A 19,015-nucleotide genomic window follows, 5' to 3' on the forward strand; every position below is an offset into this window, starting at 1 on the left:
CAACACTGTCTGGAGAAACTGCCACAGCTCTGGAAATAACCTACAGCATCTTTCAGTGTTCCATCAGCTGGGACCTTGCCAGTCTCACTTTCACTGGGCCCTCTTTGCTCTTCCTGTCCTTGATCCCACTAAAATATGCCACAGATCACTTTGCCCTTCTGCTTTGAGGAGAGTATGTGAATAGCTGATGCCTGAGCTGGTGGCACTTGGGTTTTGGAAAGTTCTGCACCACTGTTCCAGAGGATGTTGCCATCTTGCCCAGGTACCTGAATTTCCCTCTCCGACCCAAGGACATTGCTCTTTCGCTGGAGCTGTCCCTATTTACCACTTTTAGGAAGAGTCCATTAGTCCATTAGTTCCTTCACCATTTTATTCCTTACATTATGGGACCCTCTGTCTCTGTGCTGTGGTGATGTGTGATGTGGCGAGGTTGACAGACAAAAATCCCTGTTTTAAAATCACTCAAATTTTGCTGGCAAGACAGCCACTGTATTTTACTTTAACCCTCTGCTCATTCAGACCTTACTGTGTCCTAGAGAGATCTCTTCCAGAGCTGCCCCTGCCTTTCCCAGGCATGAGAAGAACTCTTTGCAAGTATAGCTTGTATTTATAGCACCCATTTGTTTTCTGAATCATCTGTGCAATTCAAGTAAACAAATTCTTCTGGCTCTCCTTGCTGACAACATCACAGTGATTTGCCTTTCTCCCTTGCCTAGAGAAAGCTGCAGTGCCACAGAACCCATACTGGGACCTTCAGCTCCTCTGGGAAGATGCTGAGAGCTTTGATGGCTGGAACTCAGTGTTAGAGGGGGATCATGGCTTTTCCCAGCAACTTCTGAAATAGCCTAACAGAGGAGAGGGGGTGGAGTTAAAGCAAACAGTGTCTTTGTTTGGGCTGAGTGTGGAGATGGTTTCAGGCACAGTTGTTTGAGGAGTGAGCAGAGGTTGAGCAGAGGCTGATGACCGAGGGGCAGAGGTTGAGCAGAGGTTGATGACTGAGGAGCAGAGGTTGATGACCAATGCTCACACCATTGGCACAGAGGGACTAAAGAGCTTCCAGCTGCCTGTTTGCTCAGTCAACTGCTGTATGACCTACAAAGAGGAATGGAGGGCAGGCTGTTAGGTGTCCTCCTCCACCCTGAAGAGATCATGGGAAAACAAGCCAGCAGCTGAGTTATATATGAGAAATTTAAGGAAAACTCTTGATTTTGATCCCAGTTCTACTCATGTCTTACTTTGTGGCTCTGCAGAAATCACTTTCCCACCTTCATGCTTTAGGTTTCCTGTGTGTGCAGTGGGGATTTAACCCTCTACTTGTCTCAGAGCATGTTACCAGGAAATGCTCATTGTCTACAATTCCCTTGAACTCAGAGCTTTGCACTGGTCCTCAGCTAGAGCAGAACATTGTCTGGGCTGATGAGATCTGTGCTGATAGGGACACCAGAGCATGAGCAGTTCTCATTAACTAAGGGCTGGTTTATGTCTTGTCTCCCTTCCAGTCCTGAATCAGCAGAATTAATCATGGTAGCCCCATCATCTGCATGTGGCAGGAGTGACACTGTTGGCTGCTGAAAGGTTAAGTTTATTTTTAGTGGCTTGCTTGCCCTCATTATTTTTCAGTTTGTGTTATGGAGGAAGTAGAGCGTGACTGTATCACTCCTGACTCTCGGTGCCCTCATGAGTTCTCACATGTTGGCCAGTACAGGCAGCACTGGGAGCATAAACTGAGGCTTCTCCTGTCCCCCTGTGCCAGCAGAGCTCTGCAGAGCAGCAGAGGCTGCCCCTGGGGCCCCAGTGCTACATGGCAGGAGAAAGGCAAACGACCTCTCCCCTCCAGGTATCAACTGCAATGTATTTATTAACCATCTCTAAACAAGTCCTGCAGGGTTCTGCCTCCACTGTGAAAAGTGGAGGAAAGGATGAAGCAGAGGGCTGGTGCAGTGATCCTCAGCTCTTCTGGATGCTCCCAGTCTCTGGGAGACAGGCTGGTGCTCACTTTCCATGACAGTACTTTCTGCAAGAACAGGGGTAGAACAGGCTGACTCCTCCCACAGCTCTTTTCTTCAGGAGGTGCAAATTATTGAACAGCTTCAAGGAATGAAACAGTTCAGGAAATGGTCGTAGCTGAGCAGATGCTCAGTATTGTCTGCTAAGAGCATAAATATTCTTTCCAGTGTCTGGAACAGAAGTTATGTTCAAAGGAGCAGGAACTACTCAGAAGAAATGAGTTCTTTCCCTTGCAGCAACCTTCCTCCTGACAGCTTGCAGGAGTCCAGCTGCTGCTGTGTGCCTGCCTGGCCTTCAGATCTGGGAGGAACTGGGAAATACCAAGGTTTGAGGGTGGATTTGTTCTTCTGCAAGGGAAAAATAAGAAAAAACAGGGTGGGAGAGGAACACAAATTGCTATTTGATTTCAGTCTCCCCTGGGAGTATTTCAGTTCTGGCTCCCAGACGGAAAAAAGACCAGCCCAAACCCAAGAAAAACCCACTGCAGCAAAGCAGGAAGAACTGGAAGCAATCTCCTGTAGCTTGATTTGGCAACATCATTCTCTCTTATCCCTCAAAACAGGAGCTTTTCCTGTGGCCATGGGAGGTTGGATCCTTTACACTCATCCCCAAGGAAGAGCAGGTCTTGAGTGACAACCAGGTCACTTTATCCCCCTTCAGCATTTGGCAAGTCACTAGGCACTGTGGTAATGAGCTTGGTAAATACTGTGTGACAGGAATATTGGAGAACCTCTCTTTCCTGCACTCTGAAATGACAGTGCCTGCACTGAGATCACATGTAATATCAAGGTGGTTTAGTTTTGCATGAGTCACTGTGCATTTTGATTTTAAACAAGCCCTCTTGCCCAGGAGCCTGGCAAATGGGGGCTGTTTGGTTTGTTGTTTGCTTGCTTAGGATGGAGAGGAATCATCTTTGTGAGGAGGAGGAAGGACTGTACCACTTGTTTTCTTTAGTGAGCTATTAAATCCATTTCATCCCAGCTAGAACAGAAAAGAATAGTCTTGTCTGCTTAGGGCAGAGCAAACTGAGTGGAAAATAGGAGCTGCTATATTTAACCACTGTGCATTATGTTGTTATAGCAACTGCATCCATAAAACTTCTATCAATGATGCCATATAAAAAGCTACATCAAGGAATCATTAGCTGAGCCTATTCTCGTCAATTCCATTTGGAAAAACACCTCTCAGTCCTGCAGGATGTTTTTTAACATTTACCAGCTCTGTGGCAGGTTGTAAATGAGGCTGTGCAGAGATAATATTTGGGAGCTTTATCACTCAGCAGCTGATTAGGATGCAGCCTGAGTGCCACCAATGCCTTGTTGCACTTCCATGTCCCAGCCTGGCCATTGAATGCCCCATTCCTGAATGCCTTGGACATTGTGCAGAAGGGCTGCACTGAGGCTCCCTGGAAGAGGAGGGTTGGTTAAATGCCAGCTGCAAATCCGTGCGTGGAAACAATGAGCAGAGCAGTGTGCAGCCAATGCCACTTGGTGGGAGCCATTCTCAGAGGCTACCAAGTGCATCCCACCCCAACAAAGCACAATTCTTGTGTTGAGTTTCCAAGGCCAGGTCTTAAAGGACAGGGAGGAAGCCAGGTTTGGGTGATTAGGTTGATAATGGTGGATAATATCCCATTTACCATTTTTATTTGGTGCCTTCTTACAGTGTGTTGCTGGAAGATCTCTCCCTCCTTTCAGCAGCTGCAGCCCATGCATTTCTCACTTGTTTTACTGATCTTCAATGTCCTGGGGGAGCTTATGTGAGTGATGGCTGTGGTTGCAGCCAGACTGTCCCCATAAGGCTGAGACAGAATTGTCCTCTGCTGTCTATCCTTGAGACTTCCCCTCAAAGCTCTCTGCACTGGCATATATCCCATAGTTTTCTACATTTTATCTCATTCTTTTATTCCTTTCCCTCATTCCTTAATTTGGCCAAGTTCATCCATCCCAGTGCCCTTCCATGGCATTGTCAAGAGCCATTAAGATTAAAGCTGGGGTGTCCTTCCCAGTATCACTGGGCTGCTAGCAGCAAGTGGAGCAGTGACACTGCACATTCTCCTCCCAGACAGTGCAGGGCCCAAAGCACAGAGCCAGGGACAGCTCTATCAGCTGGAAGATCTCTGAATTGCCACTGGCAGAACCATCTTTTGCCCCTGTCCCATGTGTGAGTACAGAGTTGTACAAACTGTTGCTCCATGGTGTAGTTCAGGGTGCATGGAAATGGAGCCAGAAAGTCCAGTTAGGGAGGGAGGAGGCATTCCAGAGAGCAAACATTCAACATCTGGCAAGTATATCCTTCTAATGTCTCTGTGGTTCCTAGGAGACTGCCTGTTCTTCCTCCTTCACATCTGTTTCATCAGATTCATCGGGCAGATTAGAGGCTGGAATCCTAAATGGAGCCCCAACACAGCTTTAAGACATCCATTCTTTGCCATGCTCTTCAAAACTGTATTTCCCCAGTGCTCCACAGCAGCCAGCAGTCAGTTCAGTGAAGGGTTTTGCCTCTGGCTTGGGAAACTATTTGGAGAGTGAAGTCATTGAATTAAATGAACAACTTCTCATCAAACAGAACATCACCCAAACCGTAACACACCCACGTGGGCATGAGCCCCAGAGGAGTTCTGTGCTCCCCAGGACCGAGGTTTCAGCTCCATCTTGACTTGTTCCCCTTGGAACAGGTTGGGAGGTTTCACTGGTCAGTGCCACATAGGAGCTGACCCACTCACACCTTTTCTTGAGGATGCCTGAGTAAAGACAGGGAATTTGGGAGTGAGCTCCGTCCTGCAGTTTGCATTTCAGTGTTTCTGCTGAGCAGATGGAGCTGATGGCTGCAGGCAGCAACAGCCTTCAAAGCAGCTGGGCCTTGAGGGAGGAGCTGGGGCTGAGTTCTTGCAGGGCAGAAATGGTTGGAGCCTTTGGATGTCTCACAGCCTTTGCAACTTCTTCACTGCAGAGGGTCTCACATGTGGATCTGAACCTACCACAGGCATAACAGAGAGGGTGCAGGGAGAGGTGTCCTGTAATCACCAGCCTCTGGCACTTGGGCAGTGGGTGGGAACAAGCCACCTTAGGTCACTTCATGTTTAAAAAGGATTATAAAAAGTCTCTCTGGGGAAAAAAAAAAAAACACCCATATGGAAAAATCTCCTGAAAAAGAGCCTGTTTGTGTTTTACTTTTTGAGATTTTTTTTATGCCAAACTCTTTCATTTCGCCCAAACCACAGCAAGTCCAATCTGTAAAACAACATTCCCAAAATGGCAACAACTGAGAGCTGCAACCTCTCCCCTACTTGGAAGTGTCCCACGGAGACGCTCCAGCAGGGTGGAGATGGGAGCGAGAAGATGGATTTGGGAGAGGATTGGCTCATTTTGTGAACGTGTGCAGGAGGTAGAGCTTCGTGTTTCTCTCTCTCTCTGCAACCACAGAGAAATACAAATGAGCAAGGCTGCAATTCCTCTGCACATAAGAGCTGGGTGGAGCCCGTTCCCAGGGCTCTGCACTGAGCCTTGCTGAGAACTGAAGCATTTGGATTGGGACAAAAAGGATGAGGAGAGATGCAATTTCTTCATGCCTGTTCTTCCAGATGAGTGACAGTTCTGCTGGTAGCAGCTTTGAGGACCTTTCAGTAACTAAACACAGTTTGTGTCTCCCTGAACCTTTACACAAGCACAAACTCCTTAATTTGCTGCTGAATCAAGCTCTTCTTCCCTGCTGAAGATGCTCCTTGCTCCTGCTGAAACATTTCCCTATGAGCTGGATCTCTCACTCCTGTTTCTAGTGACAGGAATGGTTATTATTAGTTCCCTCTTGGAGCAGCTCAGTGCTTTGACGGTGCCTTCATGGCAGAGCAGCACACCCAGAGCAGACACTGGCCCTTTAGAGAGTTTGCCAGATTTCACAACCACTCACTGCTTTATCTCCAAGCTTATTCTAAAAGGTTCCCACCCTGCTAACTGTACCGAGTGCTGAATCATTTCTTTGGGTGGCCAGATTCCACTTGTGGGGGAGGAAACCTCTGGCAGAAGAGCAGAGCAGATATTAATGGAGATATTTAAATTACAAGGCAACATTTAACAATCTTTGTCAGAGCAGTAAGACTTGAGTGGTGGGGTAGAAGGTGGTCAAGTCAGTATTCCAAGGCCATTGTTTAGTAGGAGATGGCATTGCTTTGGCTCTGGAGCAGAGGACACCACTGGCAGGAGAGTCTGTTTAAATATGTTTTCTGATTGCTGTTTGAGTTCTGTCATGACCTGCATTTCTGGCTTGATTTTTGCTTTGTATTGCATTGGGTATTCATCACTCCGTGCTTCCTATTTTGTCTGGGCCTGTGTAGCTAATCCTTTTCCTTGAACTTAACCAATAGCCAGAGATAATCCTAGTTTGAAAGTGACTGGAGAAACACAGCAGTTTACATATAATGCATGTTTTATCCTGGCTGATTTACACATGAACTGGGACATTGTCCTTTGTTAGATACACCACTGTAAGGTGATAACAATCTCTTTAAATATTACACAGGGTTAAATAACTTTTTTTTTATTATTATTTCCTTTATCCTTTTGGCAAATGTTCCATTGTTTGGATTTCTTTTTCTCCTGGAAGAGCAGGACTGGGTGTGGGACAGACCTGAGTGCCATCTGCTGGAGACCTGCTGCTTCCCAGCCCTGCCGTGGGCCAAATCCAGGCAATGCAGATGGGAATGTCAGCACAAGTGCTCCGAAGTCATGAGCAGAAAAAACAAGAGAATTAAAAAGGAATTGAAGTTAACACTCTCTGATGCCCTCACCCTCTCAGGGTCATTTGCTTACACTTCTTGATGGAAGTGCCATCACCATTCCCATCCCCCATAATGCTCCTGTCGTTCTGTTTTGCTACAGAGACTCCTCAGGACAAAGTCATGAAGGGATCAAAGTCTTGGTGAGCAAAAAGCCAGAGCATCTTCTCAGATGTGCCAGTGCCAGCCTGGGTTAGAAAAAAAGAGCTGGTGCCCCAAGAGGAGCAGCCACTGAGACAATGCCCCTGGCCAGCAGAGCCTGGGCTTTAAACAGCCAGAGGTGCTCTCAGGGGTGAACAGCCTTTGGTAGCCTCTTGCCTTTCCCTTGAGATGTCTGAGAGTGAATTTGATTTATGGAGCTTATTTGTGATGTGTCCCAGCAGCCAGAATGAGGAAAGGAATGGCAGAATAGTGTGGGGAATGAGGCTTATCCTTGCCTGAGGTGCATCCAGTATGGGATCCTGAAGCTTCTCACAAGATTGGCCATTGTCTGTGTGTGTGTGTGTTAAATGACAAGGGTTGGTTTAGTGTGCAGAGTTTATACCTGTAAAATCAGGGTTTGAGTAACTCCACTGAGTGTTGACCACCTTGTATCTCTTCTTTCACAGGTACCTGCATTCAGAGGGGAAGTTACCTGAAGGTAGGAGTCCATCACCTCCCATCCCAACCTCACATCCCCACCCTGCAGTCCTTTACATCACTGTTGTGTCCAGGGTTCCAGCTGCCCAACTCACCCCTGCACTGCAAATGAAACCCACAGCTGAACATTTATCTCCCTGCAATTTTTTACCAGCTCAGGCTTCTCTACAGTCACTTTTCAGTCCCTTGGGGTTGTCCTGCCTCAGTGGTGTGATGCAGTGTCTGGCCTGTGCCTCTTGGGTGAATTTGAGTGCTCTTTCCAGGTCTCTCAGCTTAGTTACAGAGTTTTTGGTCACGTCTTGCTTACAAGCCTTTTTCCTTTTCTATGACAAAAGCCTCAGAAACAATTACCACCTTAGCCAAAAATGTTTGCATGTAGCAAGTTAAGCCTCCACCAAAATGTGCTCAGGAAAGGAATCTGAAATCTGCAGTGGCACAACAAACTGTAGTGGCTTCTTCTACCTGTAAATGAGCAAGAATCTCTGAGAAATTCTCTGTACCAGTAGGGAAAGGAAAGAAACAAAGTACAGAAGGAGGTTGCTACTGAGCCCTTTTGTAGAGTAGAGCCTTATCTCTAGCAAACAGTGCCTGCCCAGGGACAAATGTATGGACCTCGTTTAAGCACAAAGCTGTCACTCAGCTGTTTGGACAGAGCATAGGAAGGTGGCTCAGCCAGGCCCACCCAGTGAACCTCCTGCTCCCTCAGCAGCCATCCAGGCTGTGTTCCTTTAATGCTAATTCCCAAATCATTGTAGGATTTGAATGAGTCACAGCAAATCAGTTTTAATTCTCTGCTAGCAGGAAGTTGCAGGCCTAATGAGACAGCATGAGCCAAGATGGCAGAATGCCCTTAAGCTGAGCTCTGACTCTAGTCCCTTCAGTTCCCCAGTTTATGAAAGAGGAGTATTAGTGCCAGCTTCTTTCCTAGGACCTTTTCTTTGTTCAGCCTTGAGATGCAGCAGACCTCTGTGTGCTGTGTGCAGCACAAAGGACAAGGACCTGCAGTGGTTGATGTCACTGCTGGCTGTCAGGCCCCATCTACACTGAGCCACTTTCATGTGCTGCTCATGCAGGTTTGTGAGATTCACTCTGGTCCTGAATATGGGCTGTGCCTCAAATCCATTCAGGTTTGAAACAGACCCACATATAGAGAACATTTCCATTTCTCCAGCAGCATCAAGAGACTGCTGGAGCTCTGTGCAAGCCTTGCTGTTCTGATTACATCACATCTGACATGACCTACAAACACCAAAGGAACGGGGAGCTCCCATGCTGCTGCTTACGCTAAGCCTTTCCAAATATAGTTCCAGTCTCATTGAAATTCCCAGTATTTATAATTTGATCTGGCAGGCATGCAGGGCTGTGCATCAGAGGGGCTTAATGAAATGAGTGATGCTGGGATTGAGGCTGGCTGGATGGAGCTGAAAGGCATGTTCAGGCCATGGAAAAGTGCTGCGCTGCTCTTGGTAAAAGGGAACTGTTTGTGGGTGAGCCTGTGTAAGCCCATGTGATCAGGGAATCCACAGAAAATCTCCCTGCAAATGCAAAAGCCAGCTAAGCCTTGCATTGCCTCAGTGATATGCAAATGAGCACCCTAAATATCCTGCTTTGCTTTCTAATGCCTTTCGCCAGCACAAACACAACAGGCTTTTTATAATCTGTAATCAAGTTCTCCAGCCCAGGCACAAGCACTTGTTTCAAGAAGCCAAGACAACTGCTGGATGTGCTCCCACCCCTGCCACTGACCCCTTCCAGCTATAACCAGTGCTCTTCCAGAAGAACCTGTGCCTCCCTCCATCAGGAGCAGTGCAGGCCTGCAGCATACACAGTGCTCACTCAGGCACTCCTCATTCTAGGCATCCTTGCTGCCTGAGCGATTTGGAAGCAGAAAGCCAAGCTGAGCAGGCTGCAGGCTTCACACACTTCTATTCTCGGCCTAATCCATGAGCTATATTGATCCTGCCCTTTCTGCCAACCTGGAGAGGTTGCATTACACTGCTAATCCCATCCTGCCCAGGTCACAGGCACAGCAGGCTCTGACAAGCTTCACCTGCCGGTGTCACAGGAGCAGACTCCTCAATGGCAGCACTGCTCTCACCCCGCACATGTTTCTCTGAACACTTTTCCATCTCTCCCTGGACTGTACATTCCTTCCCTGCTTCATGTCATCTCACGTTGCCATGCAGAGCAGGCTTTGCTGTCAGCACATGGAAATCCTGGTCAGATCACTGACACAGAGGGCTCTTACACTGCCCTTCTTTTTGGGGAGCTGAATTCCACCCCTTAGCCTGATCTGACCGAGGAAGGCCCAGCAGGTTGACCCATCCACACTAAAATCACTTGCCATGGTTTTGAGCCCTTATTGCTTAGCTTTGGGGAACAAAAGGGTGTAATTGTTCCATGAATTAATATTTCTCAGGGAAAGAGATTGAGGAAAGGGAGAGCACGTTTGGTTAACAGAGCAGCCTCCTTCAGAGATTGGTGCTGGGTAACCCTGTGCCAGGCCTCTCTTCCCATCACTGTGAGTAGGAATTGATGTGGCATTGCCAGAGTCCATTAAAACCATCCAGGGAAGGAAAGACCCATTGTCCCGTGTTTGAAAAGCAAGCAGGTGCCAGTGGGAATGCTGACAGGAGCAGCACTGTACTAATTCTCTCCTCTGAAACTACCGCAGCAGCAGCCCAGAGGATCTCTACAGAGGAAGAGTGGTTCCCCCACTCACAGCACATCACAAGTTTGCTATTTGGAAATCAGAAACGGCTCCAGTGGGAGTGAAAGGAGTGTCAGGGCACTCTGTGAGCAACTGCAGCACTTGTGCCTGCAGAACATTTCTTGGGAGAGCAACTGAAGCGGACGGCAGCCGAACAGCTCTGCCTGTCCCTTGTCCCTGCGGGCTGTGAGCGGGAGAGGGGCTCAGGTTCGGGGTCAGGAAGTGTCCCGGCCATGCTGGTCCCGCAGCCCCCGCATTCCCGCACGTCCCGGGGCCCTGCCGGGCGCTCGGCATTGCCCAGCTGCCGCGGGGCCGGGGCTGCGGCAGGACGGCGGTGGGGACACGGCGGTGGGGACGCGGCGGTGGGGACGCGGCGGTGGGGACGCGGCGGTGGGGACGCGGCGGTGGGGACGCGGCGGTGGGGACACGGCGGTGGGGACGCGGCGGTGGCACGGGTGGGACAGGAGGTGCTGCAGGCGGCGGTGCCGAAGGGATGCGGGCCCCGCTGTCCCGGCTCCCGTCCCGCGGCCGGCGGACGCCGCCACCTCCCGGCGGCTCCCGACCACCGCCCGCCGCTTCCAGCGGGGATTTTCCGCCGCTTCCCGGCACAGCACGGGCTCGTCAGCGCCTGTCCGGATGGAAGCGCCGGTGGTTGCCCTTAAGGGCTCTGCCCCTGCCCATTGTTGCTCACAGGAGGAGAAAATCTCTCCTGTGAATGCTCTGTGCGACCTGCTGGGGAGGCAGGTCCCAGTGTCCCGTGTCCCCTTCAGTGGAAGGGAAGCATGGCCCTGGAGCCCTCTGTGATGCTGAAATGAAGAGTTAACCAGTCTTGCTTTGGAGAGTGGGAGAGGCTATTAAAAAGTTGGAACAACACCCTTGGAGAAAAGAAAAGAAAGAAAGGAATTGAAAGATCCTGGAGATGTGCCAGAGGGAGTCCATGAGACCTTTGTTCTGTCTCTTCTGTGTAATTTCACTGTTTCAGGGCTCACTGAAGGAAATCTCATTGCAAATCGAATTGCATCTCTGACCACCTGTGTAAACTGTGACTTTGGCCTCTTCTGTCAAACTTTAATACAATGTGGGAAGTGTGGAACATAATCACAGCAGCTTCCAAGCCAAGGAAATCCCAAAGCAGCTCCCTTGAGAGCTACAGGCTCTTAAGGGGACCATCAGTAGCTCTGAACTCATCAGTGAAGGCAATTTAGCCATGGTAAAAAAAACCAGCAATTGACTTTTAAGTTCAAAGGGATCTTTAAAACTGAAAAAAACCCCTACAACATCAGCAGAATCTTTAAACATGTTACTTTCATCTGCTTCATCACAAACATCTGAACAATGAATTCAGGAACTCTGTTAAAGTGTAACTGCCTGCCTGAGTTAATATTTGATTCCTGAGGCTTGTAAATATTTATTCTGTAGCTAAGAATTGGAGTAAAAAGATAAAATTTCATTTTGGTAGCTGAACCAGAAACTACTGTTTTAAAATTCCATTACATGATACAGTGCCAGCATTCAGAGAATCATCTGCACCTTTTCCTTTGAGCCTAATTATGTAGGAATAATTTAAATTATAAGCAAAAAAACCACCCAGTTTTTGGGGTATTCAAAGCTAGCTCTGCTTTCCACAGGCTATTACAGAACAAGAACCAGTACAAAGGGTCATATACAGAATAAGAGCCAATACAAATGGTCATAGATGTGCACTGGGCACACAGAAATCCTGGTGAAAGCATCAGAAGTTGCTCCCCTTAGACACAAAAAAAGATTCCCAAGGCCAGCAGCACAGGGAAGCTGCAAAGACCTGCTGAGCCTGGAGAAAAGGGCACCTTACAAGAATGCTGCTGTTTTGAAATATTTATCCTCTTTCTCTGTGTAGGGTGCCGTGTGCTCGTGCTGGAATCAGTGAATCTCTTCAGGAAGTACATTTCCTTCCTGGATGTCCTCATTTCCTGCCTCCTGCCCAGGGATGCACTCTTCATCCTCACAGAGGAGGAGACTGAACAAGCCAAGGTGAGATGTGTGGCACCTGCTTGACCTGTTTGAGTGGCTCATCATCATTGTGAGCACTTTAGTCACAAGTGTCACATTCCCAGGGAATGCCAGAAATAGTTGTATCCATGAGTTATAAATGTCACTAAGGCATGTCTGCAGTGATTTTTAAAACAGGGACAAGCCAGGTTACCTCATGTGCTGCGTGACAGGATGGGGCTGAGCAGATCTGCAGCTCAGAGATCTCCAGGAGCCACAGGGCACTGAGTTTTATACTGTCTCCAGGATGTAGGGTGCATTTCCAAGGATGCATTTCCAAGGAAACTGGATCCAACATAATATTCTGAACATGTGAGTGGCCTGTTAAAGACTGGCATGACTGCATGGCAGGAACAGCATCCTTGGATCACAGCTCTAACTAAAGATGGAGACAGCCGGTGAACTTGTGGTCCAAAGCTCTTCACAAGTTCACTTTACTGTACATTTTTAAGCTATTTTGCTGCACAGGATCTCACACATTTACTCCACAGTTCCCTGTATCAGAATCTGATTAGCTCCTCTTCCATAGCATGAAAATATTTACTCAGCAAACAGTGCTGCTAATTCACAAATTAAGACTTTTCCTGCTTCTGAGGCTGCTAAAAGATAGATTTACTTACGGAAACAGCTTGGATAAAGGCGGTGTTCATTATTCCCATGTATTTTTGTTCCTGAAATCTGACCTTTCTAGGCTGGTGCACTATAAATAGACTCAGTTGCAGCTGGCAGTGTATGGTCAGGAGCAGAGGTGTTCCCAGAGACACCTATCAGGGTCCTGCTTCCCAGCATGTGAACACTGAGGCCAGGGATCACTTGGGGAGGAGGAGTTAGAAGTGACATATAAAGTCTCCTTTCTAGCAGGACCCTCTGAACATCAGGCAGCACAACACCAGACTTGGGGGCAGACAGGCCTCTCCTGCCCTCCTGGTCCAGAGCTTAGGCAGCCTTCCACCTCCTCTGCTTCTCCCTGCTCACTGAAAACAGGCTGTCCTATGAATGGGCACTGACCCTCACAGCAGGAGCAGGAAAAGTGTCCTCACATCAGCTCTGGAAGGTTCTTTGAATGCTCTCTGCACTGTTTTTCCTCCTAGAGAGCCATGCGGTGCCATCGCAGCCAACTCCTCTGGTTCCGCCAGCTCTACCTGCTCTTCTCTCGTTACCTGGTGGTCAATTCACTGCGCCTGCTCTGACAGGACATCACTCACAGCTCCAGGAGTAAAAGAGTGAGCAAAAAAAGACTGTGCCAGGCCCAGGACTCCAGAAAACTCCTATGTTAGGTGCTCAAGAGGACAGGGTGCTCTTTGTGTGGCATTCTTCGCACTACAAAGCCCAGGCTGGGTGAACTTCCTCCTGAATATCTTGTTGCCTGATACACTGAGAACAAGGTTAACACCTACTCTATTTTCTCACCTTAGAAGCTTAAATAAAGTGAGAAATTTGGATTAACTTTAATTGGGAGTCAAGCCCAGGAGGATTCTGCATTGGAGAAGATACGGCACAAACTCTTTCCCCAAGAAGATACAGCTGCAAGGACTGCTTGGCAACCATCTCTTGGTGCCTTTGTAAAATCCAGGTATCAGGAGTAACTTTTCAAAGATCATGCTATCTCCACAGATACCACAACCACAACACCTTTGTTATTCAGTGAGAACTTTAAAAAGCCAAAGCTTTTGAATAAAACATCAGAAATCATGCAATTTTTTTCTAATAGCATTGATCTTTGCTGCTGCTGCTTTTATACACATTGTGTTGCAGGCTCCACCTTCACAGTGTCCCTCATGAAATATGAGCATTTCTTCTTGCTCAGAACACAGGGCTCAAGATCAACTCACAAGAGTCTCAGCAGGACACAGGAATGAGGTGCAAGTGACTGTAATGAGGTCTTTTGTATTGTGATTTAAACTTTAGCACAGCTAAAGGCAAAGTGCCAAACTAGCAACTAGTGGTGTACAGAGGAGAGGCAGTTTGAAAACTGAACGTCACAAAGGAATGAGACAATCAGCATAGAAAGATTTATTTAAGAAACAGAGAACAGGTAACAGTAATGTAGAGATTGATTTCACCAACCATCACCCAGGAAACCCCAGACTGCAGTTCCATGGCAGTGCTCCAAGGGCTGCTGGAAGGGTGTGTCAGGGTTTTGACATGTCTCTGATGGTCTTGTGTTCCCTCACTGCTTTCTCCCATTCCTTGCCATTGATATCCTCTGTGATAATGGTCTGCACAGTGCCATCATCCAGACAGTGGGGAGCTATTCCTGAAGAAAAACAGAGTACACAGAAACCTGCTTTTCATAAAACGTGGGAGATGCCTACTCCATTCCATGGATGGGGCATCTCAGGGAATTGTAAATGCTATTGCTGTAAGGCTGAGGAGCCTGGATGAGAATCTTTCCCAGGAAAAAGCCCAGACATTATAGGTAAGACTCTTTCTTATGGAGGAGCTACAGGTTCAGCCTGCAGTTCCATATGTTTATTAACACTTTAGGAACAAACTCTTAGGACACATGCTGCTCACTGCTGTCCTATCAGCATCCAGTGGAGTCTTTATCCAAGGTTTGCCTGGTGGTTAAATGGTTAGGACAGCTTACTTTGTACCTACCATAACCATCAGGGTTAGAACGAGGAGTATAAAAGCTCTGAACACCACAGGTCTTGCAGAACGTGTGCTGGGCACGGTGTGTGTTGAAGGTGTATGTTGTCAAATTGTCAGCACCCTAAGCAAAGGAAAAGGAAGTGTAAGTTTTCCATGGAAACAGATGGATTAATTGCTTTGGGCCTGTAGCTAAGAAATGAACAATTTAAAATGCCACCTTCCTGTCTTTATTTGAGGTGCAGAGCTGTGCATTCCTGCTCCTTTTCTGAACCCCTGTGCTTTGTATGCACACGTGTCCGTAACAGTCGGGCCTGGGAACTGCAAGAGCTCTAAACCAGATGCACTAACACATCCACACCAGACAGCTTAAAATGCAGCCATTTCCCCCAACCAGCCAAACTTAGGGCAGAAAACTGGTTGTTCTTGGCTCTTTGAGGATAACACTGCTCGTGTTCATGGCCATGCTCTTACTGTGTTCTTACTCTACCTTCAGCAGCTTGAAACGCGACGCTGGCACAATGAAGTGTCTGTTCTGTTTCTTTGTGCAAATGCTGCAACTGTAAAAGAAAAGGCAGACCTTTCTAGAAGAAGTGGACAGGTTGTAGTGCAGCAATTGGACCTCTTGACAACAGAAATTCCACTGACAGCTAGAATGGCTCAGAGGTAAGCGGCAAAAGTGGATTTGTGGTGTCAGTAGTGTTTGGCTGAGCACACCCATGGAACAGACTGACCCTACACAGGTACCCCAATAAGATATTCTCACACACAACTCTTGAGGACAAACTCTAGCCCTGAGAAATCCACTTAATCACTCAGAGCACGCTTGGCCAATTTTGCCAACATTCATTACCTTGCAAACAAGAAAGTAAAGTTCAGAAGTTCACCCCTGAGCTAGAAGCAAACGAGTTGCAGGCAAAGAGGGATCACTACTGAAACCAGAGTGTGTCTTAGTTTGAGGCATGTGGTCAGAGCTGTAATGTCACTTGAGAAGAACAAGTTAAAAAAAGACCAATGTGCTTTGAGCCCACTGCATCAGAGGAAACAGAAAGCAGATGGCTGAGCACCTGGACTCATTAGATCTCTCCTGACACTTTCCGTGTGAGCCTGGCTGTGAGACATGAAGTCCTGCCCAAAGCAGCACCTGAAATCACCAACACTGATCTCACAGCAGATCAGGAAATAATTAGGGGTAAACCGTATGGAAACAGCTCAGAGGGTGTTCTGCAGCAGTCTCATCTTTAGCTCTAAGGTTGGAAAAGCAGAGAGCTGACAAATCATCTCTGGGAACAGGGAACAAACCAACTCACTTGCAGTTAAACACGTGCAGATCTGCAGAAGCCCAGACCTCAAAGCGGACAGCTCCACAGTGACAGCCTCCTGTGTGCTTCACCAAGCCCCTGTATTCACTGGAGAGAGAGACAACAGAGCTTTTGGGATCATCCTCTCTTGTTTTTTGGCCAAGAGAACAGTAAGGCTATATATGACATTATTCAGTTCTGTCTTGAGCTGTTGCAGAACACCAAGAAATGTATCCACTCAGATGTATTTAATAACGTGTCAGAATGACGTAGAGGTTGGCTTTTGTCCTCTGCAGCAGTTACTTTTGGGGTTTAATTAAAATGGTGAAAAGGAAAGAAGAGCACCAGTGTGAGGACACTTCACGCTGTACAACACAGCTCCGGGTCACAGTGCTGACCCTACAGCTGTGTCCATACACAACCCTACACAGAAGCCAGGGCTATCACCTCAAAACAAACTGCTTGGAACTGAGAACTGAATTTCCCCACAATTTTCCCCATAGTTCCTCCAACACCACTAATATTCCTCCATTTAAAAGCTGGGGAAAGCAGAGATAAGTGGATTCTACATAATATTTGAAATGTCTTTTTATTTCGAGTTGTAATTGCAGAGGAACTTTGACCAAGGAATTTCTGAGTCTGTGCTGCTCCCTCTCCCCAAGCCGCCCCCACAGCAGCTGGGCAGTCACCGTGCGGGTCAATCGCAAAATGCAAAGGAAAAACATTTTCCAGATTTTCCCTCCCACGGACAGTTCTAACGTGCCGTGCTCTGCACAGAGCGAGCACAGGAAATGGGTGGAGATTTAGAAGCTGCGCCTCGCGGAGCCCCCCAAGGGCATTTTTGATGGGATAGCCTTAAAACACGGGCAGCCTTAGCACAGAAACCCACTTCTTTCCGTGGTGCGTGCGCTCCCCTCCCCATCCCACCGCCGGCCCCCTTCTCGGCAGCTCCCGGGACCCGCGGTGCAGATGCCGCCCAGAGAACGATGCCGTTACCGGGCCTCGGGCAGGAGCGCGGAGCAGCCGCCCCGGCCCCGTTACTCACTACGCGTCCAGCAGCAGCCGCGCCGCCTCCTCGCAGCTCAGCCGGTGCCGCTCCTGGAAGGCGGCCCAGCGCCCGCTCTGCGCCCCCAGATCGATGGCGCCGGGCCCGGGGGACCCCGCCTTGGCCCCGGCCGGGGTTCCCCCCGCATTCCTGCCCCGGGCCCGGCGCGTCCCGCCCGCGGCCGCGCTGCCCCGCCGGGAGCGCCGCGCGCCGCCCGCCGCGCCGCGCCCCATGCGCGCCTCCGCCGCCGCCGGGGGGCGCCCCCGCGACGCGCACGGCCCGGGGGGCGGAACGGCGGCACCGGCGGGACGGGGCACGGGAGGGGCCGGGGGGCAGCGCGGGGAACCGGCAGTGGAGAAACCTTGCCCTGATACCCCACCTAAACCTCCCCTGGCGCGGCTTGAAGGCGTTTGGTCCATCCTTCATTGCTGCCTGGGGAAGGGACCGATCCCAGCTCGCCACAACCTCCTGGCGGGGAGTTGTAGAGAGGGAGAAGGTCCCCCCTGAGCTCCGTTTTCTCCAGGCTCAGCCCTGCCTGGTGCTCCAGGTGCTCCAGCCCCTTCCCCAGCTCTGCTTCCTTCTCTGGACACGCTCCAGACCCTTAATGTCCCTCTTCTTATGCTGGGCCCAAAACTGACCCCAGGATTCGAGGTGTGGCCTCAGCAGTGCCCAGCACAGGGACAGTCAGTGCCCTGGTCCTGCTGGCCACCCTACGGCATTGGAACGGGCTGCCCAAGGAAGTGGTTGAGTCACCAGCCCTGGAAGTGTTCAAGAAACTACTGGATGTGGCACCTGGGGACGTGGTTCAGTGGTGGACTTGGCAGTGCTAGGTTAACAGTTGGGCTTCATGATCTTAAAAGTTTTTTCCAACCTTAAGGATTCTATGATTTTATGCTTCCAGGACTGAGGCCCGGCATGCCAGTTATCCACAGGCACGAGTCTGAGGTTTTCCCTCTCATTCTGAACATGATGCCTCACATATTCACGGATGTGAAGGTGCTCAGCAGACCTGAGGTGCTGCTGAAGTGTGGTGTTTCACATCTCTGCTATGAACAGCCCTCATTTAGACACAACATTGCTGTGACAGCACAGGATGTGCCTTTGGAAGTGTCAGGCCTCCCTGAGGTTTGAAGTCATTGTGTCAGCCTTGCAGAGAAATGGCTTCTAACAGGAATCCCACTTAGCTTTTCACTAATTCTGTTACCAAAGTCTTGAAAACAAGAGAGTACATACCTTAAAAAGCAAAAAAACAACCAAACCAAAACCAAACAATCAAAAAAAACCCCCCAAACCCAATGAATCAACCAAATAAACAACAACAAAAAACCAGGAAAATGTGAAATCACCCCTTTAGTGGTAAATACCTTACAAAAGATTATTCTTGAACACCAATGCTGTTTCTCAAGTAAAACTATCAATGCAGGGAAAAGTACAAAACTTGGAGGCGTCCAAATCACATTTGGTTGGGGAAAAAAATAAACACTCCAAGGACAAAGCTTTGTGCCCAGTGTTGCAGGACTGGAAACTTCTTTTGTTTGACTTATAATCAAGAATTTGTAGTCATCAGGACTTAATGTCTTGCTCTTTCCAAGAAGGGGAAAGATGTAAACAAGTGAGCTGAGTCTTGAGAGGCAAAGAGGCATCACAGGGTCCTGTGGCAGCCAGGAATATGGCAAAGCAAGAGGACAGTGATGAATAAACATCCATCAGCACTCTTGTCTGGAAAAGAGCTTTAAAAACATTTGACTCCAGTGTTCAAGCTGCCTCCTGAGATGGCACATGCCAGGATTTGCATAAGAATCCTGTGGCTCAGCACATCTTCTCCGATGATAGGAAAGGGCACCGAGTTACAATTTCCTGTCATCCCTTCTGCGAACCTCTGCTCCGGTTACTCATTCTAATGGAAGCACGATAATACA

General features: G+C 48.7%; 2 protein-coding genes across 4 annotated transcripts in view; one reads left to right on the top strand and one right to left on the bottom strand.

Annotated features, from left to right (window-relative positions):
* The window catches only part of PIGL (phosphatidylinositol glycan anchor biosynthesis class L), a 54,583-nt gene extending 40,728 nt beyond the window's left edge, over positions 1 to 13,855 (top strand). For all 3 annotated transcript variants that reach the window (XM_069033763.1, XM_069033762.1, XM_069033761.1), the window contains 3 exons: positions 7,390 to 7,421; positions 12,007 to 12,140; positions 13,250 to 13,855. In XM_069033763.1, coding sequence (XP_068889864.1) covers positions 7,390 to 7,421; positions 12,007 to 12,140; positions 13,250 to 13,348 — 265 coding nt within the window. In that variant the 3' untranslated portion in view covers positions 13,349 to 13,855. The remainder of the gene's footprint in view (positions 1 to 7,389; positions 7,422 to 12,006; positions 12,141 to 13,249) is intronic.
* A 293-nt stretch (positions 13,856 to 14,148) lies between these two features.
* On the bottom strand, positions 14,149 to 17,329 carry CENPV (centromere protein V). The gene is made up of 5 exons (XM_069033764.1): positions 17,097 to 17,329; positions 16,061 to 16,159; positions 15,241 to 15,310; positions 14,760 to 14,874; positions 14,149 to 14,415 (listed from the first exon to the last, which is right to left on the bottom strand). Exons 1-5 carry the CDS (start codon positions 17,327 to 17,329, stop codon positions 14,291 to 14,293), a joined length of 642 nt encoding a protein of 213 aa, XP_068889865.1. The 3' UTR covers positions 14,149 to 14,290.
* Positions 17,330 to 19,015: the final 1,686 nt, after the last annotated feature.

The sequence above is a fragment of the Aphelocoma coerulescens genome, chromosome 19 (assembly GCF_041296385.1).
Source record: "Aphelocoma coerulescens isolate FSJ_1873_10779 chromosome 19, UR_Acoe_1.0, whole genome shotgun sequence".
Taxonomy (NCBI): domain Eukaryota; kingdom Metazoa; phylum Chordata; class Aves; order Passeriformes; family Corvidae; genus Aphelocoma; species Aphelocoma coerulescens.

Coding starts and splice junctions, on each gene's coding strand:
- CENPV (XM_069033764.1), bottom strand. CDS start 17,329: ATGGGGCGCGGCGCGGCGGGCGGCGCGCGGCGCTCCCGGCGGGGCAGC. Junction 16,160..17,096: donor CGGCTGCTGCTGGACGCGTA/GTGAGTAACGGG, acceptor CTCTCTCTCCAG/TGAATACAGGGGCTTGGTGA. Junction 14,875..15,240: donor CGCGTTTCAAGCTGCTGAAG/GTAGAGTAAGAA, acceptor TCCTTTGCTTAG/GGTGCTGACAATTTGACAAC.